Genomic DNA, 27,351 nt, shown 5'->3' on the forward strand with positions numbered 1-27,351 from the left:
GCTATTACTGGTTTTCAGAATATTTTAGGAATCTGGGCTGCCTGCTTCTGCATATGTTAACAACCATCACAACACATGCTCTTGTAGCCAGCAGTTAAGAACTGGAAGCCCATAGGTCTCTCCCAGCCCTTGAGATGAGAGATGGTCCTTCTCACTTTGGGACTGTCCTCCTTTAACCGAGTGAGAGATTTTCAACATGTTTCAGGGAAAGGACTGAGGAAGAGCTATATTATGCTCTGCACTGGGCCCTTTGCCTATATTATTGCTAATCCCTATAACAACCCTTTGTAGTAATGGTCTCATTTTGCAGATGAAAAAAATGACGCTCAGAGAGATTCAAAATTTTCCCAAGGTCACAGAGCTAATAAGTAGTGGAGGTGGGATTCAAATCCAGGTGTCCTCCATTCCAAAGCCTATTGTTTTATAAGACACCAGCCAAAATCTCTGCACAAAGAATCTGGGATGAGGTGAATCTAAAGAGATTCACCATTTGTATCGATATATAGCATAGACCTTGTAATAGTTTCATCTCTCCTCTAAGGCAGTCCCAAAGTGGATGGGTTCCAAGAAGAATTCCACAGAGATTCTGACCTCTGCTGATGAGTGCCTCTCTAATGAGCCAAGGCAAGTGTTAATTTCAGACTAACTTCTTACTACCCAACATGCTTCTGGGCTGCCCTTCCCTAAGTCAGTACAGCAAGCATAATTAACACGGATACCAAAGTGAACATCATTAAGAGAGCGTCTCTCTGTCTGACTTATTTCACTTAGCATAATACCCTCAAGGTCCATCCATGTTGTCACAAACGGCACGATTTCATCTCTCTTTTATGGCTGAGCAGTATTCCATTGTATATATAACCACATCTTCTTTATGCATTCGTCTGTTGATGGGCACTTGGGTTGCTTCCACATCTAAGACAAATACAGTATGATTTCACTCATAGGTGGAAGATAAACAAACAAACACTTAAATAGGGAGAACAGATTGGTGGTTACCAGAGGAGAAGGGGGTGGGGGGAGGGCAAAGGGGTAAAGGGACACATATGTATGTGTTGGATGGAAACTAGACTTTTAGTGGTGAACACAATGCAGAAATATAATGATGCACACCTGAAATTTACATAATGTTATAAACCAATAAAGTAATCTAAAAAAAGAGTGTCCCTACTGCTCTTGCATATATGAAAGCGGAAACATAAGAAATCAAGCTGGAAATCCAAAGTGAAAGTCGTTTTTTGACAATTTTGTCTTTGGATTATTCATGACCCTCCTACTCTACAGAGAGATGCTTTTATTATTGTTATTATTATTATTACCAATTTTCCAACAAAAGCCCACATAGTAGACTCAATTTGTGCCCACAAGGTGCCAGTCTTTCCTTGTTGTGGGAAATGGTGGTGCTGGCGATGATAATGCTGGGCCTGAGGCAATGGAGGCGACGGGGAGAGGAAAGATGGTCGAGAGACTGGGGGACCCAATGGTGACGGGGATACAGCGGAGGTACATGTATCCCTCCCACTCATTTTACCAGCTGCAGGTCATAACAGAAGATGTCTGGGCTTCACGGGATCTGATCTCTCAGGGCAGACCTAGGGCAGAACTGAAATGTGAGGTTTGACAGAAATCCTAACCAAAGCATCGATCCAAATGAACTAGGCAGGGATGCAGAAGGCAGGCAGAAGCCATAGACTGGAAGCTGGGACCCAGGCATGAGTGGGAGGCTGGGAATCAGAGAGGAGGGAGTGGTGTCTTGGAAGAGTCCCTGAGCAGTGGGACTTGTCCTAAGAGCTTTTCCCGGGCTGCCTGTAGCCTCTAGCATGGGTACGTGCGTGAATCATTTTGTGCTGTTGAAATAATTCTATGATGTACTCTTGTCATGTAATGAGACCAACAGACTGTGGGTCAGCCTAGAAATCTAACTCCTACTACAGGCAATCATGCAGAGGTTAAAAGCACAGGCTTTGGCCTCTGGCTGAATTTATAAGTTCTGGCTTGGCCACTTATTAGCTATGGTAACTTAGGCAAGTCACTTAAGCTCTCTACACCTCAGCTTCCTCCTCTGTAAAGTGGGAATGATGTCAGTGAGATGCCAAGGATGAGCGCAGGTAGGAGAATTACCAGTGAGCTCTGTGGAGGGCCAGACACAACTTCTACCCCATTGGCTGAGAAGAATGCCATGGCCAGGTGGGTGAGCAGAAGCCTGACCCTAGCCCTCCCTCCCCCACAATCCTGAAGCTCTTTAGACAAGCCCTCCCCCATCTCTGTCCTCTCCTGCTAAAAGGGTTTGGCCTTTCACTGTCTCCCGGACCTCTCTTGCCCTCAACCGTGAGCTCTTTCCATGAACAGTCTCTAGGTAACTCATAGGCCCCAGTCGCCACCTGCCAGCAAGCCTTCCCAATGCCTGACTTTACCCTTTGCCCTCTAAATAAGGAAGGCAGTGCTGCCAGGCCAAGAACTTCTGCCCAATTTGGGTCCTGGGTGGCCTCTCGCCTCCCTCTTCCCCTGGGCCCCCAGCCAACTCCTCCCTCCCTCAGAGATGCTCCCTGCTCACTTCATTCCTGCCTCATAGTTGGAATGACAGTGGCTCCCAGAGTCCCTGGGGTGTGGGGAGGGTGATGGGGGTCTGGGGAGGCAGCCAGGCCCAGGAGCAGGTTAATGTTACAGCCCTGGACAAGTGAGCTGGGCCAGTTGACGTCAGGGTGATGATGGGTGGAGGGGAGGGCTGGGCTGCTGAACTATAAAGATAGGTCAAATCAAATATAACCATCTCGGGACGGAGCAAGCGGACGAGCTAGAGCCATGGTCCCTACCATCCGCGGCTCAGCCTGGGTCCCTCTGCTCCCGACCCGAGTGCCCGAAGCAGGCTTTGGTTTCATGTCAGCAGCCTTCATCTGCCTTCCAAAAATAAGCCCCTGCCGCCATGCCGAGGGGAGAAAAACAAGAAGGGCGGTATTTTTAGGGCCATTAATTCTGACCACGTGCCTGAGAGGCAAGGTGGATGGCCCTGGGACAGAGGCTGTTCATCACTATGTCCTGGGGAGCAGGACGTCTTCAGGGTACGCTGCAGGCTCTCGTCTTCCTAGGAGTCCTAGTGGGCATGGTGGTGCCCTCGCCTGCGGGCACCCGCGCCAACAGCACGCTGCTGGACTCGAGGGGCTGGGGCACCCTGCTGTCCAGGTCTCGCGCTGGGCTGGCTGGAGAGATTGCCGGGGTGAATTGGGAAAGTGGCTATTTGGTGGGGATCAAGCGGCAGCGGAGGCTCTACTGCAACGTGGGCATCGGCTTTCACCTCCAGGTGCCCCCCGACGGCCGGATCAGCGGGACCCACGAGGAGAACCCCTACAGTGAGTGCCAGATGCAGCCAGTTGGGAAGCTGGGGGCTTGGGCTCAAGCAGGGCTGGAAGATGAAGGGGCCTTGCTCTGGTGCATGGAGTCCTATTATAAAGGGGGGAGAAATGTTATTCTCCACTTGGATGCCCGTAAGCATAGCCACCCCCAGATTCTCTGACGCTGCCTAGGTGCAGGCTCAGCATGTTGAGGCCCAAGCATCCTGGTGTCCTTTGCTATTGTCCCACAGAACTCCTGTGGCACTAATTACCTCAGCGTTATGGGCCTATCCATGGCCATATAAGACCATCAGCCCGGGAAGCCAGAAGGCAAGGATGGGGAGAATGAGTGAGGATACTTGGCCCACATCAGACATAAGTTTATTTCTATTTAGCTTCCCTCTTTGAGAAGGAAAGGCAAGTGGTTTGCAAAATTTCCAGCTGAAGCACATCCTTCTTTTTATTTCAACCTGCCCCCTCGGTCCCCAAGTCCTTGATCTACAAGTTGATGGGTTGCTGCATAGATAGGTTCTCCCATCCAAGAGAGGACGGGGGCTGCAGGATTCAGACAAGCCAACAGCCTCTATGTGGCTGCAGTGTTTGCAAGATTAGACAAGCTGAAATTTGTTGAAACATGTTGAGTATACATTTAAGAAAACTAATCAGAATTCATTTTTTTACCCATGTCAGGGACCTCATGTGATTAAGTCAGCAAAAGCCCTGGGTTAGATTCAAAGCTAATCTTAAGTAGATACCTAAGTAGCCACTGTGATCCTAATTCTGATGTCAGAGCTTTCCCTCGCAGAACCGGATTTTTAACAGTAGAGTGTCCGGGCCTGATGAGTCTAGCAGATGAGATTTCCTAAAATTAGAGGGACCAGAGATAGAGGTGATGGAGGTTCTGACTTTCTAGGAGAAGAGGGATGGGCTTAGACGCCTCTCTAGGGTCACCATCAGGGTGATATCTCACTGTGATTTGCACAAGCCTTAGGTAACACGGCCCCCATTTCTTTGCCAGGCCTGCTGGAGATTTCCACAGTGGAGCGAGGCGTGGTGAGTCTCTTTGGAGTGAAAAGTGCCCTCTTCGTTGCCATGAACAGTAAAGGAAGATTATACACAACGGTGAGTTCATCAGGCCAGGGGAAGCTCCCGGTGGTACGAGGCCTGAAGCTTACACAGTTGAAGAAAATGATACAAAATCTTGAGTAGAGAAGTGACTATTTATCTAGAATGAGAAAAGAGGGGGCTGGGAAGGAGCCAGTGCACATGTGGGGTTGGTTAGCATCACAGTTAACTGGCCTCTGCACTGGACAGTGTCTTTCCTGGTCCTACCTGCCAGAGCCTTGTAATTAAACAGGAACCGTAGCCCAGAGGGCTATTGGGTCCAAGGGAAACCTGCATTCTGGCCTAAAGCTGTCCTCCAGGCTTACAGAGAGGCCCAGAGAAGCAAACCTGGGTGTGCTATTCTCCATGACCCACCCTCCCAGAGGCGTCCCTGGCCCAGCGTGCAGTAGGAGGAGAAATGGAGGCTATCTTCCTCATGTTCATCAGGGTGTTGAAAGTTTACCTTAAGGTTGTAAGTCCTCTGATCTTTGATAGCATGGGCTGGAGAAGCATCCCCCCATTGTAACCCCTTGGCTGGCAGCAGACCCCACCCGCCTTCCTCCCCATCACAGATCAGCCCTGGGAGTGCAAACGCTAGCACTTTGGTTAACCTAGCCAGCTTCTAAGCACATTTACCAAAACCTCTGCTCTCTCTGACCTCTTGTTTCTGGGTCTCTTCGTTCATGATTTGGCTTATTCCAAAATATGGGCTGAGAAAATGTCCCTATGAAGTTGAAGAAACTGAGAGTTCTTTTGATGGAAGTAAGTAATCTAAAAAGGAAGACCTCTGAGCAACCGGCAAGGAATACCAGAGTTATTTATGGGGAGGGTGTGTAGGGCTGTTCTACCTCTCCTTGGAGACAGACTGAGGATCAGGAAGTGAACAGAGAGATCTGGGATTGGTGCCAGGTTCCGGGGAGGCTATCCAAACAGAGGAGATCTGATAAATACCTAAAGGGGGTGCCCAGGTGGCCTCTGTGATCTTTAGCGCTAACACTTCTCAGTCTGGGTTGGTGTACATGGAGATAGGGCATGGATTAAAATCGGTGGGTCTACAAACTAAGACAAGTAGCTGGAGGGTAAGTGGAGCCAGCTGCTGGAATCAGGGCCCAGTCTGTACACCAAACATGCTTCTGTTGTGGACCTTATGTGCATTACCTGCAGAGCCTTGAGGCCAGTCTGCACACAGTTGTGATTGACACGAGATCTTGCAGATGCAGTATCCCATATATAAAGTGAGGATAAAGATCAAATGCACCTTCCAGGGGTGCTGGGGGCATAATGCTTACATTGGTGGGGAAAAGCACTCTGCAGGGCACCTGACAAACAGTAGGTGCTCAATATGGGTCAGCTTTTTATATTGGTTAAGGAGGGTTAGGTACACTGCCATGAGGCGCTACACCCCTCTTTCCTAGAGATGAGACTTGTGGGAGGAGATTTGCATCCACACCACCTTGATAACTTGTTAAATGTACAGATTTCCAGGTACCTTCTTAAGAGATGCTCATTCAGTAGGGCTGGGATGCGAGCTTGCAAATCGGTTTGTTTTTGTTTTTTAAGTTTGTCAAGTATTTCTGAGGCACAGGCAGGTGTGGGGACCACCGGGCTACACTGCCTCTGGAGTTACACTAGCCTGAGAGCAGGAGGGCTGGGGAGATGACACTGAGGTGATACTGGAGTTCTCAGACACCCTTTTTACCACTCCCTGCAAAGGTGATGGAGAGGACAGGAGGCAGCTAGGGCCAACCTGGGCTTGGGTGGAGTGGTACCCTCTCTGTAGAGTGAGTCATCTCAGAGCCCCTTCTCACCAGCCTGAGCAATACCTGGAATCCCACTGATTGGAGAGCCAGGAATGGGGGTTGTTGGCTGTGGGACTCTATGCAAGGGATTCTTTAGCAGGTGAATATCTTGGAAGAAAGCACAAATTACAGAAACTCTTATCTTTGCCGCCTTTAGTACCAGCTATTTAGTATTTCTTTCTCCTTACCCAGAAAGGAATTCAACCAGGAGGAGGGGAAAGGGCACAAACATAAAGTAAATTTACCTACTTCCCACTTAAAACCTTCTGCTCCTGGTGGCAGAAGCAGGGGAGGCTGAGAATATGAGATTTAACCATCAGAGGAAGCCCGCAAAGGGTGAAGCGCTCCTCCAGCGAGAAGAAGGGAGGTATCTCTCTGAAGTGTGGGTGGACTCGGAATGTGGGAGACACCACGAGCCCCTCACTCCCAGGCAATGACTTCAAAGGCTGAGGAGCTGAAGGGCTTTCTAAATGAACAGAGCCAGAAAAAGGGAGACTTTCCTGCGAGAAGACCTGCCCACCCTTCACCTTCCTCTTCCCCCGCCCCACGCCCCCCAGGAGCATCTGGCCCACAGCACCTTCTCCATGGTGGGAGAGTCTCCACCCCGGAGCCCAGGCCCAGGCAGGCCGAAGTGCAGAGTCCAGCCGAGCTGTGCCCCAAGCCTGGCACCTGGTGCTTTGTGTGGCTGGGCACCAGTTGCCCCTGAACCACCTCTACTGGCTCCCTTCGCTGCCCCTCAGGGGCCCGTTATCACAGTCTAAAAAAACAATTGCCAACTGACCCCCAGAGCCAGGAAGTCTCCCGCTGGGTGGTGATTTCTTTCATACTATCTCCCTTTAAGCCCCCAGAGCTGTCCCTTCTCCCTGCGGCTCAGCTGCTACTGCTCATAAATGGGATTTCTCATGGGAGGAGGGGACCCATGCTGAGGCGGGACAGGGAACAAGGCATGGTCAGAGACTAAGAGCCAGGAAAACCTACCTAGGAAAAGTGGCCTCCCATGTCTCACCTTCAGGAAAGAGGGGTGCAGAGCCTCCCGGCAGTGCACCTCACCCTACTTAGACAATATAAATAACTACTCCAGAACGAACACCTCCCGTTTGTCTGCACCCTGCGGAGCGCTTTACAGAGCACTATCCCCCAGGACCCCTGGGAGGCGCTTTCCATCTTTATCCTCAAGTCACAGGTGGGACACTGGGGCCGCAGGGCTCTGCAGGTAACGCGGGTAAGGCCGGCAGAGGTGCATTTGATCCACAGACTGAGACTCGCGTTCCAGGACCTGCCCCACCTGCCCTCCAGCTATTTGTCTTACTTCTGGCAGCCACTAACCTCTGGGCCTGAACCTCTGCTCTCTCCGGTGTAGACTGAGGCAGAAATCAGTAAATTCCCATCTCCTTGATTCTTTTTAAAATTTTTTTAAAAAATCAAGAATCTCCACCTGACAGTGGTTCTGTTAGAATCTTTTGGCTGAGAAAAATACTTAGTGACAAAAAGCTCCTAGGAATTCGGTTATGCTTTTAGGTGACTTTAGTTTCACGAATTATAACTGTGTCTACATCCTTTTAATCAATAGCAGTATGACAACGTGCAGAACACAGGATTTGTTGCATCCATAGAGGCCTCTGATTACTATCCGGGGCATTCCTTTGGGGGAGGGAAGGACCAAGTCTTTGCCTTTCTCAGTGAGCTGTTCCTCTCATCCAGCAGAAGATGGATTCCTGAGGGACTGGGACAAAGGATCCCTCCGTGTCAGCACTGTGTGGAGGTTTGCTGGGAGATGCTCCAGAGTATAGGGGGAGGCCTGTGCTGCGATGAGGGTTCTGGACAGCCCTGCAGACCGCTCTCACAGAGGGCTTTGTCTGCTGCCTGCTGGCTGCAAAGAGCTCTCCAGGAATGAGAAGACTGAGAGGCCTGGTGAAAACATTTTTAAACACTTTGAAATTGCCATTGCAATTGAGTGTTAGGAACCTGGGTTAGGAAATACAGATCTCTTCAGAGCTGGGACACGCTGCTTCTCCATTTCAGCTAAGGAGAGAACAAGGAGCAGTCAGGGGCTGCAGAAGGAAAAGGTCTTAGGACAAGGAGTTTTCTTTCTTTTCCTTGCTGCTCACCTTAAACACCACCCCCACCATGTGCACACACACACAACCAGGAGTAACAGGGGCCAGTGGCCAACGGCAGCCCTAGGAGGAAGAACTTTAAAGGCGAGAATACATCTCCACCAGTCAGGGTGACTTAGCTCTGCCTAAAGACAAGAGGATGGATGTCTGGTCCACACAAGACTCGAAAGGGCACTTCTGTCAGAGGTAACTCATGCTGAAACACCCATATACCTACCTTTCTGCAAAATGCCCTTATCCATAGTGAGAGATAAACGCTTTCGAGTTTGGTTCCACATAAGTCTGATTAGACCTACACGGAATTTAAGACATTGTCACACTGGGGCTTAAGGCCTGGCAAGCCCAGGAAATGTGATCCAGTGGAATTACTTTCATTTGTTCAAGTAATAATATACAGTATAATATTAACACGGCGTTCACTTGGCGTGAGTGCTTTTCTCACCAGAGCTGAGGAGCCAACATTCCTGAGCCATGAGACCTCAGAGCTCTGGGAGACAGTGGAGATGAAGTTGGGGGCTGGGTCTTGATTCATCTTGACCATCGGTCTGGACAGCAAGAAAATCCCACCAGCCTGAAGCACGGGCTGCATCAAAGAATTCTGGGAAATGGCATGGTCTTGGCCTCGTGCCACAGGCCTTGTAGCCGCCTGAACCCCAAGGATGGGGGAGTTGAACGGACAGGATAAGGGAATGGTAGAGAGGGCTTCTAAAGCAAACTTCATCTATTCTTCTCTTTTCATTTGAGATCTGTACAGAACTCTGGGGAAGGCTGGGAACGTGAGATAGACTAGAGAAAAGAGACAGAATGAAAAAAAACAGAAGTCAGAAACTTAAAAAAAAGGGAAGGGGGCCGGCCAGGCAGTGTAGTGGTTAAATTCGCATGCTCCACTTTGGCCGCCTAGGGTTCACAGGTTCAGATCCCAAGTGCGGACATACACACGACTCATCAGGCCATGCTGTGGCAGCGGCCCTCATACAAAGTAGAGGAAGACTGGCACAGATGCTAGTTCAGGGACAATCTTCCTCAAGCAAAAAGAGGAGGATGGGCACAGATGTTAGCTCAGGGACAATCTTCATCACCAAAAAAAACGGGGAGGGGATTTGAATAATCAAAATCTGATGAGCAGACAACAAAGCACACTGTATACAACCCCTATCATGCACATTTAAACAAACAGGTTTTAAGAGACCCAGACACTTAGGAAAGGCTGGATTCTTAAATCCAGACACATTCTAGAAGGGAGGATATGGGCAAATGCCCTCAGAGTTCCTTGTCCAAATGGCTCAGTGCCTCCCTTTTCCCCTGCTCTCCCCACACCCTCCACCCCAAGATTTGCTGTCCTATCTAGAGTCTGCAAACCACACTTGGAACCTCTCCCTCAACCACCATCCAGATCAGAAATGAATTCTCCTGGGAACTGACAGGCAGGTTACTCTCCAGGGACGTAGAAGTTAGAACAGAGGTGGGTGGAGAGGGGGCTGTGACAGGACTAGGAGGAGACCCTCAGTTTCTGATGCAAACATTTTCTCACTCCATTCCCTGGTCCATCTTCTATCCCGAATTCCTTTCTCATTTTAAACAGTCTACTTATGTGACTAGGTAATACGTGAACATGGCTTAAGGGGGAAAAAAGGTACAAAAGAATATGCCACGGACTTTAAGTCTCACTCTCACTGTTGTCTTGAAGCCACTGAGCCCCTCCCTAGAAGCAGCCACTGTTACCACCAGTTCCTTGTGTATCATCCCAGGAAGAACCCGTGTCCCTGAGTGTGTGCATGCAGTGGTATCATTTTTTAAAATCACATGAATAGCAGCATACTATACGCACCACTTCGAACCTTGCTTCTTCACTGAGCGGTATGTCTTTGAGACCATTTGAAGTCAGTGCACAAAGAGGTTTCTCACTTCTTGTGGCTTATAATATTCCATTGTGTAGATTCGCCACAGGAGCTAGCCACTCCCCTCCTAACAGACACTTGAGTTGTTCTCAGTCTTTTACTATTATAAATCATGCCTCAGTGAGTAACTTTGTACACGAGCAGGAGTGTACCAGTAAGACAAATTCCTAGAAGTAGAATTAGTAATCAAAACTATATTCATTTTTTTATTCTAATAGATGTTGCCAAATTGCTCTTTATAGAGGTTATAACAATATACACACCAATGGACAGCAAATGGGAATTCCTAATTTCCATGCCCTCATCAATGAAAATATGTTATCAAACGTTATTCTCTCTGCAACCCAACAATTACAAATGTGAGCTCTCCGTTATGATTTACATTCTCTCGGTAGGCATAAGTTCTTGCATTTAAATGCTATTTCTATTTCCTTTTCTGAGAATTGTCTGTTCATAAATGCCCATTTTTCAGTGAGTTAAGGGTCCTGAATATAGTAAAAAAATGTCCTCTCTGCAATATATTGCAAAATATATTACAAAATATAATGCAATGTGAATATTTTTTATCCAGTTTTCTATTTATATTTTTATTTTGTTTAAGGTAATTTTTCCAGACAGCAGTTAAATGTACTCACGTTGGGTGTTTGTAATGTCTTCTAGTTTTTTGTGTCCTGCTTAGAAAGACCTTCCTGGTTCATTATTTTTACTTTTTTTTTTTTTTTTTGTGAGGAGATCAGCCCTGAGCTAACATCCGCCAATCCTCCTCCTTTTTTGCTGAGGAAGACGGCCCTGGGCTAACATCGGTGCCTATCTTCCTCCACTTTATATGGGACGCCGCCACAGCATGGCTTACCAAGCAGTGGGTCGGTGCGCGCCCGGGATCCGAACCAGCGAACCCCGGGCCGCCGCAGCGGAGCGCGCGCACTTAACCGCTTGCGCCACCGGGCCGGCCCCAGGTTCATTATTTTTAAAAAAAATTTTTTTGGACTTTTAAGAATCTCTTTTTTACATTTAATTCTTTGCTCCTTTTGGAATTTGTTTTAATGTGAAGAATAAAGTCATACATTACACTTTATGACTATTATTATTATTAGAAGATAGTATCCAGTTGTTCCAACACCATGTTTTCTCCAGTGATTTGATTATTTTATATGCCATTTTTATTGTATATTCATTTCAGATCCAGGTTTATTTTGTATCCACATATGTTTGGATTTACTTCTGGACTGTCTATTTTGTTCACTGATCTGCACCAGACTTTTAATCAGTGTAGCTTTATGTCTGCTTAACTTTTACAATCAATCCTGAGTTTATTTTCTCCTAGAACTGTTGCTCCTGTGCTTTGTCCATCAACAGTCTTAGCTCCTGCGACTGCACCCCATGCACAGGTAGAGAAGCCACAGTCCAGAGAGGCCCCAGAGAGTGCAGAGCCAGAGCCAGCATCAGCCTCTGCTTATCGTAGCTCTGTGTGCTCTTTTCATGCAAGCTCACTGTCTTCCAGTTCTTCAGGCAATACTTGCAGAGCTTAAAAGCTAAGTTGTCCAATAACCCACAACAAGTTTTGTAAGAATCACAATCCAGAGTAAGACAAAGTCTTTTAGGACTTTTAATGTAAAGTAGTTCATGATTCATTTGGAGAAGAATAATTATAGTAATAACCATTATTTTTTATTTTACTGTGTGCCGGGCTATATACCAAGCACTTTCCACACATTATTTCAATTCATGCTCACTCCAGTTCTATGATATAATTATTCTTACTGCTCCCACTTTACAGATGAGGGAACTGAGGCTTAGTAGGTTAAACAAGTTTCCCAAGTTCACATAGCTAAGTAAGAGATGAATCATCATCAATCTCATCTCAAAGCTATTGCACAAATATGCCCTTTACTTACTTTGATTAGCTTATTCTCCCTACCGTTGGGATGTTTCTTCCTTCATTCGTTCTGCAAATACTTACTGAGCACCCATAACAAGGGAAACAACAGCTTGTGAAAACTCACACTCCCTGGTGTGGTATTAAAGAGGCTGTTGACATGGCTGGTGAAAGCTTTCATATTCATCTCAAGCAAATTAACATTATGTGTAAGTGCTTTGTCAACAGTAAACTAGGGGCATGAGAGGGGAAAGGGGAAAGTGCATTCAGCGGAGCGTGAAGGGCGGGAGGAGGTATGCTGTTCACTGGGCTCCCGTGGACCATGCCACCCCCTTGCTCACTCTCATCCTGCATCAAAGGAGCCCTCCATGCCAGGGTACCCATATGTTTCAGTGTTGTCCTTATTAAGTCATCATTCATTCAGCATCATGTACCCAACAAGACACAATCCTTGTCTCAGGGCACTTGCAGTCTATTGGGAAAGAAGAGCCTGTCCATAGGGATCGCACACTGTTCTAAATGCTGTCTGACAGGTGTACTCAAAGGGCGCTGGGAGGCTGGGAGCCCCGATGAGCTAGCTCATCACCATCCGTTCATAACAGGAAGAGGCTCTCGTCCACCCCCACTGCCAGCCAGGCCAGGGCACTCATAGTACGATTTCTTAGAGAAGGTCAGACGACACCTCTGGCACGGCCAGTCGGCCATTGAGTGGGTTTTTTATAGCCGATGGCCTCAGTCAGCAGGAAGGAGTCAGAAATTATACTCCACCTATTTCTCTCTGTCTCATTCTCTATTTCTTTAAAGACTCAATCCCAGGTCTCCTGCCTTCCCCTCTCTCTCTCTTCCTCTAGACCCCATCCAGCTACTCCCTATCAAAAGCGCAGAAGTCCCTCCAGCCTCCCTTCAGGGCGGCAACCCAGGCAGGCTTGGGGATGAAAGGGCTCTCTTTTCTAGGAATAAAGGAGGACTTGGGTGATTTATTGGGAATGAACTTGTTGATGTGTGACAGGAAGTCCAGCATTCATTTTCTGAACAGGTGGTCCACACACGCTTCCCTACCAAATTAGCATTGCAGGGGGTAATTTATCACTGGCCCCAGACTCCATGGCACCACCTGTCACACAGGGAACCAGGTTCTTCTTCCCATAAAAATCCCTGCTCCTCGCCATCTCTGTCCTTGCACTTCCCTGGAGAACTATGAATGTCTAGGAGGCACTGGGCGTCTTCTGGGCTCAAAGTCAAAACCCAGAATGGGCTTTTTAAGGGATAGCAAACTTGAGATGTAAACTGGGAAAGACAGAGTGAGGAAACACAAGTGGAAGAGAGCGTTGTGTAGTAGACGGTCTTTGCTGGAGAGGACTAAGGAAATCATCTGCCTCCGCCCTCCCCTAACCACCCCTCACCACCCAGTCTGCAGAGAAGGTAACCAAGGCTGAGAGCTAGGAGCTTGCCCAAGGTCACACAACTAGGAAGGGGAAAACCGCTAAGCAGAACCCGGGGCCCTCAATCCTGCTCCAGGCAGATTACCTCTAGCAGTGGACTTGAGAAAACAGTCTATTCTATCCTTTTCTTATCCTTTCTCTGAATGGAATAAATTATCATCCAGGTTCTTAGTAGAAAGTGCCCTGGACTGGAAGTCAGGAGACCCACTCCATGTGGCACAGACCATCCATCTATGTCCCTGGGCCTTGGTTTCCTCATCATAAAGGAGGGAAGGTGAGAGGGGACCCCGAGAGCTCTGAAGTCTCTTCCTGTTCTGAGCTCTCATGACTCTGTTCAGCTAGGATGGCTTAGATCTTGGTGGTCATCTTACTAAGGGAAGAGAAGGGGCACCCGGCAGAGGAGCTGCTGTGCCTCATTGATAATTGAGCCTCTGCTGTTTGTGCATTTCTTTTGCAGCCCAGCTTCCAAGAGGAATGCAAGTTCAGAGAAACCCTCCTGCCCAACAACTACAATGCCTATGAGTCAGACCTGTACCGAGGGACTTACATCGCACTAAGCAAATACGGACGGGTAAAGCGGGGCAGCAAGGTGTCCCCAATCATGACCGTCACTCACTTCCTTCCCAGGATATAAGGACCCTGAAAGACAGCTCACAGGTTGAAAGCAGCATCTTTTCTGCTGGGATTTTGCACAAGTGAACAATTCCTTCCCTCTCACCCCCGCCATGACTCCTGAGTCAAGCTTCTCTTCTCTCGTATGCTTGGGAAGACCTGAGTTGGTTCCCTTGGCCACTGGACCCATGGCATTTAATCCACTCAAAGGGGTTGCAGCCAGCATCCTAGAATGGCAATGGATCCCATGTTCTGACCTCACTTAAGGAAAGGAGGTGCAGATGACAGTTGTGGAATGTGACCACGTGCACAGGAAAAGGCCAGGGTGGAAGTATGTGTGTGTGTTGCTGTATATCCATACATCTTGGTATATATAATGTCAGAGCAAAGGCATTTCAAAGCATCAGGTTTCTTTCTCCCAGCATCATTGCTGCAGGAGTCTGCCTGCAAGAATGTCACTTGTCAAACCAACAGGATTGATGTGTACTCCCATTCTGCCCCTCTTTCCAATCATCTTTCCCTTCAGAAGCCACCAACTGCACGGGTTGCACGGGTGGCAGGGAGCAGCTGTCTGTAAGTGCAGAGAGTGCAGGGTGAGAGAGAGTAAGATTTAACTGCAGACCAGAAGGAAAGGGGGCAGGCTTCCTTCCTGTGAGGCCTCTGGGGGCACTGGGATGCATTGTCAGGGAAGCCGGGGGAGAAGGGATCCCCTTCTTGGAGGAAAGAGGCAGAGCAGTGTCTCAGGCAGTTGGGAAGGCCTGCTGGAAGCAGCAGAAGGGACTGGATGTTCTATGGAGAGCCATTCTGCCTGGTGGATTCAGGGCTGTGTGTGGCTCCAAGAACAAGCAGGGGTCAGGCTGTTTGCCCATAACTTTTCCTCACTTTGAACTGGGTCTTATTTTAACCTCAGATGACAAGGATCCTAATAATGGCAACCTCTTTGGCGAGGGGTAGGGGGTACAAAATAGGGCATGAAGGAAGTAGAGAGGCTTTGGACTAGAGATGATAATTCCTCTCCAACTACATCCAGGAAACTCACCCAAGTTCTCATCTGATACTCTCACTTCCTTCTTGATTATCCTCATCTCGCATACACACTGGTGCCTGGATGCAGTAGAATAGGCACCATGACCTCTGGAGTTTGCCCCCTTTGACCCCCTACAGTAGAATAAGAGTGATAATCCTGTGAAATCAAGCAGCCAAGCTGAAGCGGCCCCTTGCTGTGCAATGTCTTCCTGCCTCCTGTCCGTTGAGAGTATTTAAAGCAGAGGCTCCCCAAGCGACTATAAATGTTGTCTCCCTGGAGCCTTCAGATTCCTGAACCATTGGAACGTTCCTAAATCTGAAACCAGAGAGAGCCATATCAGAGTGCAAATATTTTCGGCATACGTGAACCATCGAATTACAAAATGACCTGACACCCTCTGCTACTCTCAGGGGCCCCTGCCTGCAAGACAACCCCTCATCTGCTGCAAATACCTTCATCTTCAGCATACCTCTCTATTTGCAGATGTGTCCATCTATAGATAGATCTGAGCTGAGCGACTGTGAGCTGAAGATGGAGGTTGGCAATCTAAGGCAGAGACACCACGCTGGCCACCTCCTCTGCCCGGCAAACGTCAGGGAGGACACGTGTTGGGTGAGGAGGAAAAGGCCACACAAAGGTGAGCGAAGATTGGACAGTAAGAACTCAAAGGCAAGAGTGGACATGGTCAAGCCTTGGATAGAAACTGGAAGGAGCTAGAGTCTTGGATCAAGTGGAAGGGGGAGAAAATTAGTCCATCTTGACTGTCGGGAATATTTGAAGTGCAGGTCTGCTTGGAGGCAGGGGACAAAGCTTTGATTATTTTTCAGGAAGTCTTGTCCAGAGTAATCTGCCTCTTTAACAGGGTACATCAGAAACTAACGCATTCAGAATGTGAGGTGTGTGTCAGCTCCCGATGGAACATGGAGGGAGTGTAGGAAGGCTGGGTAGACAGATGGACTGTGATCTGGAGAGGAGAAAAAGTTTTAGGTCCTAAAGCATTATTAGTTCCTTTCTTCCTAGATCTTTGAGGTAGGTCTTGTAGATCTTTGGGCTAACTTGGCATGAGAGGTGCATTCTTCCAAAGAGAGTTGCAAGGCCTCGGACGGCTAGACCTTTCCTGCATCTCTCGAGAGGCTCATACAAGTGTTCAAATCCTGACAAGGAGTTTCCCCAAACGTCCACTCCCATTTTTCATGCTGGGAGTGAGAAAGAGAAGCTACAAAATGCCTAGATCAGGCAGGCTTGCTATTCAGTCACTAGGTAACTGCACCAGCACACTGATTGTCCACGACTAGCATCAGCTACGAGCAGCTGAGTGTCTGTTCTAACTAGTCCCAGGACCCCTGCTGTAGTAGTGGTTAATTATTTTGAATAGCAACCCTGGATGTAGGGATGCATCATCGACTCTTCGAAATCCTCCCCATCCAAAGGAATTCTCCCAAGGGCTTTCTCTTTAACCTATAAGTGACTTAGGCTTAAGGAAAGCCAGTCCCCAACCACAAAAGTCGGTTAAGGGGCAGGAACAGAGTAAGATCAGCAAAGGGCTTCTCGGTCCCTTCTTTTCTGCCACTATGTCTGTGCACGAGTGTGCAGAGTCATCTCTCTGATCACCATGTCTACTGAGTCCTGAATTCAGCTGTCAGCCCCATTAGATCCAAAAGGCTCCTCCCCCAAATCCTGAGCTATGACTCTAGTTTATAGGCTTTTGTAGCTAATTGGCCTCTCTTCTATCCTGAACCTTCTTTGGCAGCTCCACGCAAACTTGGGGTTCCAGGAGCCCAGGGGCTTCCTATTTCCTTTTCAAGAGCAAATGATAAAGAAGAGAGCAACATATGTGCACCCCCTTGAAGATAGACTTCTCAGCTGGGAAGAAGTTAGCTCGGTAACAATGGGGGAGCCCCAGGCACATGCAAAATCTGCACCCTCTTCAGGGTGATGGATGAACCTCAGAGGAAACCAGAAAACTCCAACTGCCTTGTTCAAGCTGTTGATTATGTTCATTTCATCATTTGCTGCCTTCTAACACCACTTCCCTTCCCACTTCCCATACACTTTTGAACCTCCCTTGGAAAGCATCATATAATTTTGTAATTAATACCCTATCGTTATACTTCACAGCCTTCCCCCTCTGCCACCACGTCCCACAACACCTCCAAAATACACACACTCCAATCCCTTGGTCAAGACCATTCTCCGGCTTAAGAAAGAGAATATTTTCTCTTGTCATCTGATCCAGGCTACAAACCTCTTTTCTTTTTAGACACATAGGTTTCTCCCCAGGCCAAAAACTCAGGCCTGAAATTCTCTCCTGACCCCAGTCTATCCTGGGCAATTTGGAATTTTCTTCCCATGCTGGCTCTGGAGCCCTTTCTTGTCCTCTACTGCAGATCCTTCAAGTTCTCATTCTGTGCAAGTCCTGAGGGAAGAAGCAAATTCAAAAGTCCGTGCACTGTAGTTCCCCTTCCTCCCAGTGTTGTAAGTCCTTTGCCTTTGCCCATTTTGCGCCACAGCCACCGGTGCAAACATATCTACCACATGCGGTCACTGGCCTCCAAGTACCAGGAGGTCCTCTCCGCCCTCTGTGCCCTCTGCCCCTTTTCATGTGGATACAAGCTAGAAAACCCCTGCGTCTTCCTATCCCAATGCTTTCCCCAAAGGCTCGGGTCCGTTGTCATTGAGGAGGGATTCTCTGCCACTTGCCACCCCAGTGCCTGCGAAGTAGGTCTCTGATTTTGGTCCCCGCTCGTCCCGGCAAGGAACCAGCCCCTCATTCTGCTACCTCCCAGGAAAACTCCAAAAGTAGGAATGTTTGGGACAAGCCCAGAAGAATAGATAGAAATACTCCAGCCTGTACTTGCAGCTGAGTTGGGTTTTCCTCCTCCCAGAACAGGAGGAGGGAGCGATGACGCCCCAAACAGATCCAGAATCGAGTCCGTCACGCAGAAAGCCAACACAGAACCATGTCTGTATACCTCATTGATCTATCGAAATTCCAGCATTCAGATAGCCGTGTCCTTATGTGGTTTTCCCTTTCTATAAATCAATAAGTACCTCAGGCTGGGTCCCAGTGCAGAGCTGTCCTCAAGCTTGGGTAGAGTGGGTAGGAAAACTCAGAATTTGTTCAGTCACGTGCTTGTAAAATGTGATGCTTCTATTTTTTTAATATGTATGTGCTATGCACAAACCATATCATGTTCCAGCAAAAAGTACAAGGTCTTTTTATACGTTCCTCTAAACTGTTCGACTCCACCTCTCCTATTAAAACTGACAACAAATCTCTGGGTTGTTGTTGATTTTCATCTTGATTCTTTTCCACCTTTCACGGAGGCAGGGGCGAGAGGAAACAGAAAGCATAGATTCATGGTGCTGTGGATCATTAAGGCAGGAAGAAGTCACATATGTCACTTATTCCCACCACCATATTTCATAAACAGGGAATTTGGCAAGAACGGGGAAGGAAGCCACCATAGACCATAGTGAGGCAGCAGCCCTCTTCCCTTCTACCTTCGTCAAAGCAAGATACCCACACTTCTGTGACTACAAAATTCTCTCACTCACTTATTCACCCATCAGAAAATACTTACTGAGCACCCCGGCTCTGTGATGCCTTGGGTTAGGTTTTTGGGATACATGAGTGAACAAGGTGGACACAGTCTCCATCCTCTCACAAACATGCTTTAAAAAAAATCATCCAGGAGAATGTTGACATATAGATTCCCAAGCCACATGCACACAAATTCTGACCCAGAGGCCTGGGGGTGCTCAGGAGTTGACCTTTGAAACATGAACCCCAGGTGATTCTGACATAGAAAAGCCCTGGTCTAGTCGGATGACAGGCATTGTAGAATATGTGAGTTAAGAGAAACTCTATAAATTAGAAAAACTATTTTAATAGGTTAAAAGAAGAAGAAGACCAGGGAGTTTAAGTTTCTTACCCAAGATCACACAGGAGCCAGTCCCCTGAGGTCACTCTCTCACTCCCCCTACCCTTTCCTGTGCCTCCACATCATCAGACCTGTAATCTCCCCACCATGCTCCCGTTCACGCCACCCCCACATCCCTCTTCTGCTGCCTCATGCAATGTCTGGAGAGATTAACATGTGCCTTCAGCTGAGCAATGATGCGTTCTGAGTAGACCTAGGCACTCTTGGAAGAGCCGCCTCGTCCTGTGGCCTTTGCATCTCATTCTGTAATTATCCATTCAATTAATATCTCTGAGATCCTACTATGTGCCAGAAACCATGCTCCGCCCTTGGACTATCACTGTGACAATTATATGTGGGCTTATATGCTGGCAAGGAAGACAGACATTAAACAAATAACTCAGCAAAATGTTATGACTGGCATGAAAGAGAAAGTCCGCGTGTACTATGGGGGTACAGAACAGGGTCCTGACCTCACCTGGGTGGATAAGGGAAGCCATCCCAGAGAAAGCCGAGCCCTGAAGGGTGTCAGCCAGATTTAGGGCAGGTGGCTGGGGGCTGGCAGGCAGGGGAGGAGGAGTGTTCTGGGGGAGGGAGGCATGGCAGGTGTTCGAAGGTGGAGGTGGGGGTCCAGGGGGAGAACATGGCATCTTCGAGGATCAAAACCAGGACCAGTATTGCAGGTGTACAAGGTGAGGGAGAGGTGGGCATGATGGGGCTCCAGGCAGGCCATTAGGAGCTGTATCATGGAGCACCTGGTGAGCTATGGTAAGGTGCTTGAATATTTTTTTAATTTTCATATCATATAATTCACACTTTTCAAATGTAGAATTCAATGATTTTTAAGTTGTGCAACCATCCCCACAAATCAGTTTTAGAACATTTTTGCTACTCCAGTAACATCCTTCATGCACATTTACTCTTAATCCCCACCTGCCCACTTCCCCAGGCAACCACTAATCTACTTTCTGTCTCCATAGTTTTGCGTTTTCTTGGTATTTCTTGTAAGGGAAACATACAATATGTGGTTTCTTGTATTTGGCTTCTTTCACTAAAGGAGCATGTATTTTAATCTAAAATCAGTGAGGGGTCCTTGCTGAGTTTAAGAAGTAACAGGACTGGACAGGGGTTTTAGAGAGATTGCTGGAAATGTCTTGTGTCAAACAACTTGGAGGAGGCAAGCCCTGCGCAGGGAGAACAGTTTGAAGGCTATTGGAGTGTTCCATGCTAGAGGAGATGGCGGCTGGATGGAGCTGTGAAAGATGGAAAGAAGGCTGGTCATTTCACACAACAATCCTGACCCCAGGGAGCTCTTCGTTGGCTGAACCTGATGTTTTTTAAAACACAGGAACCAGCCTCCACCATTTTCTGAGGTGAATCTTTAGAGATTTCATATTCTCTATCTGACCACTCACACCCTTAGACGGACCAAACAAGAAGATCCTCTGCTGGTGTCTGTGTCTATCAACAAGACCTTGGAGCCCAGCACGATGGTTCTGAAACAGGCAAAGGGACACTACAACCTCATTTTACAAACACATGCTTGACTAGGATGGCTGCTTTCCCTCCTTTCCCCAGGTTTTAAGAGAAAGAGCAGAAATGCCAAGAAAACAAGCTAATAACAGGTGTTGAACTTCTTTTGTTGTGAAAACAACATCCCAGGGATATTCTGGAATCTGTGCACACTCAATCAAAACTTCATACCATATTCTCCTGCAGTCCCATGATGCTCAGAGTGAAAACTCCAAGACCTGCAAAATCCTCAGTTGACAAAGGTGTTTATTAAGGAATAAATGCATATTTTTTTTTTTTTTGTGAGGAGATCAGCCCTGTGCTAACATCCGCCAATCCTCCTCTCTTTTTGCTGAGGAAGACGGCCCTGGGCTAACATCTGTGCCCATCTTCCTCCACTTTATATGGGACGCCGCCACAGCATGGCTTGCCAAGCAGTGCGTCGGTGCGCGCCCGGGATCCGAACCAGCGAACCCCGGGCCGCCGCAGCGGAGCACGCGCACTTAACCGCTTGCGCCACCGGGCCGGCCCCAATAAATGCATATTTTTAAAAAGATTTTCAGCACAAAGTTTTGGACACACCCAAAAAAGAGTTTAATGCTCAATTGAAAAAAAAATCAACCAACCAAAATATTCTATTTGTTGAGCATTCCTCCTGAGATTGCCCTGAGAAAAAGAAGGGAGGTTGTTGACTATGGCCATTTGGGAGGCTGAAGAGTCGCTAGGACAGCCAGTTGCAGTGTTTATTATAAATATCAATGATTAATCATTACTTATTTTTACAAGGAACGCTAGAGCCCTCCCATCTGGTTTTGGTGGGACACTCTCCATCCAATAGGCCATCATATGTCCTCATGAGACAAGGCTATTCATGGTTCCAAGGGACCACAGGAGACTGCCTCTCCCTCCCTCTTGGAGAAGTGCACAGAGTGCCTGTTTCAGTCTGCTCAGGCTGCCTTCACAAGATAACCACAGACTGAGGGGCTTAGACAACAGACGTTTACTTTATCACCATTCAAGGGGCTGGAAGTCCAAGCTCAAGGTCCAGCAGGGTCAGTTTTTGGTGAGGCCTCTCTTCCTGGCTTGTAGGCAGCTGCCTTCTCATTGTGTCCTTACATGGCCTTTCCTCTGTGTGTGGACATGAAGAGAGAGAGCACTCTGGTGTCTCTCTCTCTTCTTATAAGGACATCAGTCCTATAAAATTCAGGTCCTGCCCTTATGACTTTATTTAACCTTAATTACCTTCCTAAAGGCTCTATCTCCAAATATAGTCACACAGGGAGTTAGGGCTCCAACATATGAATTTGGGGAGGACACCAACGTTCAGTCCATAACAGTGCCCCACTGCCATCTGGGGAAGTCTGACCTCAGACATGATGTCATTCTAACAATATTCCAGGAGGGAAATCATCAGTCAGCCTATTTACCAGACCCCCAAGGGGTCTTCTATAATCACAAGTAGCCTAATTTGGGTGCCCTATTCTTTTGAGTATCTGAAATAGGCAGTTACATCTAAGGTAATGGTTCTCAACTGGGGATGATTTTGACATGTAGGGAATATTTGGTAATATCTGTAGAAATGTTTGATTGTCACACTGGGGGTGGGGAGTGTGCAGCGCTATTGGCATCTAGTAGGCAGCGGACAGGGATGCTGCTAAACATCCTACAATGCACAGCACAGACTCCTACCACAAAGAATGATCCAGTCCCAAACATCAATATTGCTGAGGTTGAGAAACCCTGCTTCAAGGTATAGCATCCCTCTCATCTGTCCTGAAATTCTTAAATTAACTCTCATTGAAGAGCTAGGTTAAGAAGTAAAGCTGGAAGAGAAGATCGAGATGCCACTATCAACACTTACACCTAGATCCCGATCCCCAGGAAGTCCCTGTGGGGATGTGATAGGGCAGTGGGTCATCAGGAATTGTCCAGAGCGTAGGGTTGGCAGATGGGCACTGAGGAACCTTAGACCTGGGTGTCAAGTAGGCGTTTCTGGGTTGACAGAGGAGAATGAGGGGCAGGTGACTACAATCCAAGGGAAATGAGGGGAAGAAACTCAATAGGCACTTTCTTTTCTTCCTCACAATTATCTTTCATCTTCTCACATATGAATCAGGGCTCTACCTCCAGCTCCCCACCCTGCACCCCCATCACAGCCAAGCAGGACTTTTCTTCAGAACTTAAGCCATAAATCATTTTTACCTATTTAATCTTAATTTCTTCATTCCTCTCTGCCCCTCCCTTCCCTGTCTCTCCCTGCCCCTTTAAATTTGCTCCACGGAACTAGTATCCCTGGAGAAAAATTAAGGCACTCCCAAGACTTTTCTGGCCACTCTTAGCTAATACAAAGCCATATGGTCATTTCAAGTTGCAAAAACAACTTCTTTTTTGTTTCTTTGTTTTTTTTTTTTTTCATTTCAAGTTGCAAAACATAGCCACAATTCAGAAATTAAAATGTCAGGTAACCTAGACAAAGCTGCACTTCAATCTTCATTCAAAGGTAAGACCTCTTCCCCCAACTCCTGCCGGATCTGCTGCAGGTGGGAAGGGATGGTCGTGGTCAGTTTCTTCTCTCTTCCTCAGTCACCTGGTCCCTGATTTGCTGGCTGTCCTTTCTGACCCTTTTGGGTGCAGAAGGGAGACCAGGAGGCATGGTAAGGTGTCAGCGCAGTTCTCGCCTGAGTGACACTGTTACAAGTTGGTTTTGTGCTCTCTGGACCTGGTAAATGCCTAAAACTGATTCTCTCAGTCTCTCTCTCTCTCTCTCGTTCTCTCTCTCTCATTGGGGGCTGCTTGAAATTTTTCAGAGACCCTTCGTCTCTGGAGAACTCTTGCTTATAACATCCAGGACCCAGTGAGTTCATCTTTTTGGGGAGGTCCTTCCGCCTACTCCTTTCCCAGCCCCTCAGAAAGGCAGCATTCCACCTGCAGCTTCTTTCTGCCACATCCCATTACCTCTCCAGATGGCTGTATTGGACAGGGTCTAAGTCATCCCCTCTCTCATATGTGGCCCACACACCCGGTCCCTGGGAAACATGCAGACAATCCTGGCCCCTACAGACTCCAGGAGTGAAGACTGATCCCAGAGCAGCATCAGCCTGCCCTTCACTCTCACCACTGAGGCAGCTTAGAACCCTCCCCCTCCCGCCCTGGAGATCTTCCAGGGAGGAATCACAGACGTCCATCGCGTCCCTCAACTCAGAGACACATGTCCAGCCTTATGTGGGATCTCACCAAAATCTCTCTCTTAACTTGTCAAGGCACTCCAGGGCTTCCTAAAAAGTCCTCCCAAAAAGTTCCCCCCTAAAAAAACACTTCTCAAAATCCTCTTATTTTCCAACCCTCAATATGGATAAATCCCATGAATTCTTGAGTCTATGGTCCACCATATTCTTTGGCCATTCTTCTCATCTAACCCTGCCCCATCCTTCTCCAGGGTTAGCTGTGGATTCCCTCTTATCTCCAACAGTGCTAGGAAAATAACACACTTCAAAATGTTTATGGTCTTCTATTCATTTTTAATTGAAAAACCCAGCAAAACAACACTAACAAATAAGTGAAAAATAAATAACCTATAATTCTTGATTAAAAACATTTTAAATCCATAGACAACAATTAGGAGGGTGGAGAGAAAGAGGTAGCAAAACATGGAGGGGGATAATAGAAAACAACATTAATTATATTTTTAGTGCTCTTTACAGATCTAAATGAATGTTTTCCTCAAGAAAATGTGTCATATGTTTCTTGATATGCTAATAAAATTATGTTTGGGAAACTAAAGATGTAAATATTACATAAAGAAGAACAAAGAATACTCAGCAGAAAAAGCTATTCCCCTAGGTTTTCCAAATATTTGTAAAACTCCAAAAGTTTTTAAAAGCTTCCAAAAAGTTGTTCTTTTTCTAACTTTCTTCCAATTTTCCTCACATGCTTCACATTGTTGTTTACTTTCTTGGCTAAGCACATTTCAACTATTTTATACCTTGGTTCCTCTGCCCGCAATGTCCCTTACACAGAACACCCATCTCCCAGATAGTCAGGGCAATCCATTATCAGACCCTTTGGTACTGCCCCCTTGTGGGTCCTCCTTTAATAATGATGATTTAATCACTAGATTTCATCCCTAGATGTTCAAGAAAGATCCACTGAATATCAATCGTGAGTTGGGACTTGGATGCTGATTTTAGAAATGAATAGGGGCTGGACTGGTGGCGCAAGCGGTTAAGTGCGCGCGCTCTGCTGAGGCGGCCCGGGGTTCGCCGGTTCGGATCCCATGCGAGCACGGACGCACCGCTTGGCAAGCCATGCTGTGGCGGCATCTTATATAAAGTGGAGGAAGATGGGCACGGATGTTAGCCCAGGACTAGTTTTCCTCAGCAAAAAAAGAGGAAGATTGGCAGATGTTAGCACAGGGCTGATCGCCTCACCAAAAAAAAAAAAAAAGAGAGAGAAATGAATAGAGCATAGTCTTTGCCCAGAAAGAGCTCACAGTCCTGAGTGGAGGACAGTCACCTGCCCAGCTAATGCTGCTTTAAATCAGAATACATTTGAAGTTGCAGAGGAGTGGATGGGATGGAGAGATTCATAGAGGAAGGGACCCTGGAGCTGAGACTGCAAGGATGAAAGGCACATGAAAAGAGGAAGGGATATTCTAGGCTGAGAGAAGAGCCTGAGCAAAGACCCCAGTAGAGACTTAAAAAAGGCACAAGTTAAGTTCAGCTTAGTGTGGGGGGTAGAGTATAGACTTGGGTGGCAGACAGGTGGGAGGTCAGGTCTGGGATGTGCCATTCAAGAGCTGCATGATCTTAGGTGAGTTATTTGAGCCTCATTTCCTCTTCCATAAAAATGGGGATAGTAATAGTGCCTGTCTCATAGAGTCCTTGTGAAGACTAACTGGGGTAATATACATAAAGTGCTTTGTACAGTACTCGATCTACATAAGTGTTCACTAAGTGTTAGCTGCTGAAGGCAAGTAGTTCAGGGGGTTTTAGCGTGGATGGCATGCACGGGTGTGGAGGAGAAGATAAGTTGGAGCTGGATCTTGACTGCCAAGCTAAGGAGCTCAAAATTATCTTATAGACAGTGGTGAACCAGTGCAGGTTTTCACAAGGGAAGTGGTGTGCTGAGATCTGTGAAGAAGATGAAAGATTGGAAGCAAGGAAGCTACTAATTTATTTATCAAACAAATATTTATTTAAAACCTCCTAACTTTAAATAACTGTGCTAGTGCTTGTGAAGAAAACAGGAGAGATAGCGGGCTCCCGCCCCCTGGGAGCTTTCATTTCAATGGAGACTAGACAGTCCATTAAGTCATCACACAGCACAATATTACTTCACATCATGGGGAGGGCTGGCAAGGAAACAAACACAGGGCTCAAACGGAGAATAACCCAGGGGAAGTAAGTCACTTCAGCTCTCTGTCCCTCAGGTTCCTCATCTCTTAAATGCCACTTGTACCCCTGCCCTGCCTACCATGCAGAATCAGTGTGTAGATTCAACAGAGATGATGTGCTGGAAAGAGTTTTATGAAGCGTCAATCACTATGGAAGTAGGAAGGATGTGCTAGGTCTTCTTTCCCCTCGGATAATGGGCTCTAGTGAAATCTTCAAGGGCTTTCTCCCAGGGCCCCCTCACAGGTGACTCATCTAATTCTTCCTTAGCCATGCAGCAAGATATGTATAGATCTTCTTTCCCCCATCCCTGCTCCTACTTCTTAGAATCACATGGAAAGACAAAAGAAACAAGAAGGAAGAAAAGGAAAAGAAACGAGGCGGGGGGGAATATTTCTGTAAGGCTAGGCACCTTCAGACTTTGTCCGTGGTTATCAATGGGAGCATTTTGGCAATTTGGGAGGGTGTTTCATTGTCATAACGTTGGAGGACGCTACTGGCATTAGTGGGCAGAGGCCACAGATTGGAGACATCTGCAGCACGCAGGACAGCTCCTATCATGAAGAATTGTCCAGCACTCTGCTCAACTTTACAATGTCATGTAAGTGAAACACGTATTTATAAATCTGAGCCTAGAATCAAACTCTATTTTACGTAAACTAAAAAGTGTTTTTCCCTTTAGTTTAATACACACTGAATTTTCCAATAGGGTGTAAGTCCAAGGAAGACTGTACTTTGTTCTGTTTGGAACTTTTCAAGAGCAGTTCACCATTTTGGAAAATCAGCTCATGATCCGGCCGCCGGTGGTGCTGAGTCATCAGTACCGCTGCATCTGTAGCTCCCACAGTCACAGTGCTGCTCTCTCTACATGCATATTTACACAGGTGTACCTACTCAACCCTTATGTCAAATAGCAAAAGTCACATCATTTTTAGTTGAACGTTTTCTTGCTGATCTTAAATCCAAATTTGTCCATCACAACTAGCTACGAGCATCTGAATACTCCAGTATGTCTGTTAACATAGCTGTGCCTGAGCATTTAGATATTGAAATAGAGAGCATTTTAAATTATTTTCCCTTCATGTCTCCTACAGCTAAGGCATTATATTGATTTTTTTAAAATAGTGGGTGTAAGGAAGTTATATTAACTATGAATTTCACTTTAAGATAGTAAAGACAGTGCTATAACATATTTGTTATTAAAAGTGCTGTTCTGTGTGATAGGGTAGAAACTTCTGTGTTAGTTTATTTAACCAGAGAATGTGAAGCTAAAACTCCTGGAACCCCCTGATGACCCAATACTATGGCAGATTGAGAACTGT

General features: G+C 47.0%; 1 protein-coding gene across 1 annotated transcript; it reads left to right on the forward strand.

Annotated features, from left to right (window-relative positions):
- The first annotated feature begins 3,001 nt into the window (after positions 1-3,001).
- Positions 3,002-14,199, forward strand: FGF6 (fibroblast growth factor 6). The gene is made up of 3 exons (XM_058557611.1): positions 3,002-3,347; positions 4,348-4,451; positions 14,023-14,199. Exons 1-3 carry the CDS (start codon positions 3,002-3,004, stop codon positions 14,197-14,199), a joined length of 627 nt encoding a protein of 208 aa, XP_058413594.1.
- The last annotated feature ends 13,152 nt before the right edge of the window (positions 14,200-27,351 follow it).

Source organism: Diceros bicornis, chromosome 17 (genome assembly GCF_020826845.1).
Source record: "Diceros bicornis minor isolate mBicDic1 chromosome 17, mDicBic1.mat.cur, whole genome shotgun sequence".
Taxonomy (NCBI): Eukaryota; Metazoa; Chordata; class Mammalia; order Perissodactyla; family Rhinocerotidae; genus Diceros; species Diceros bicornis.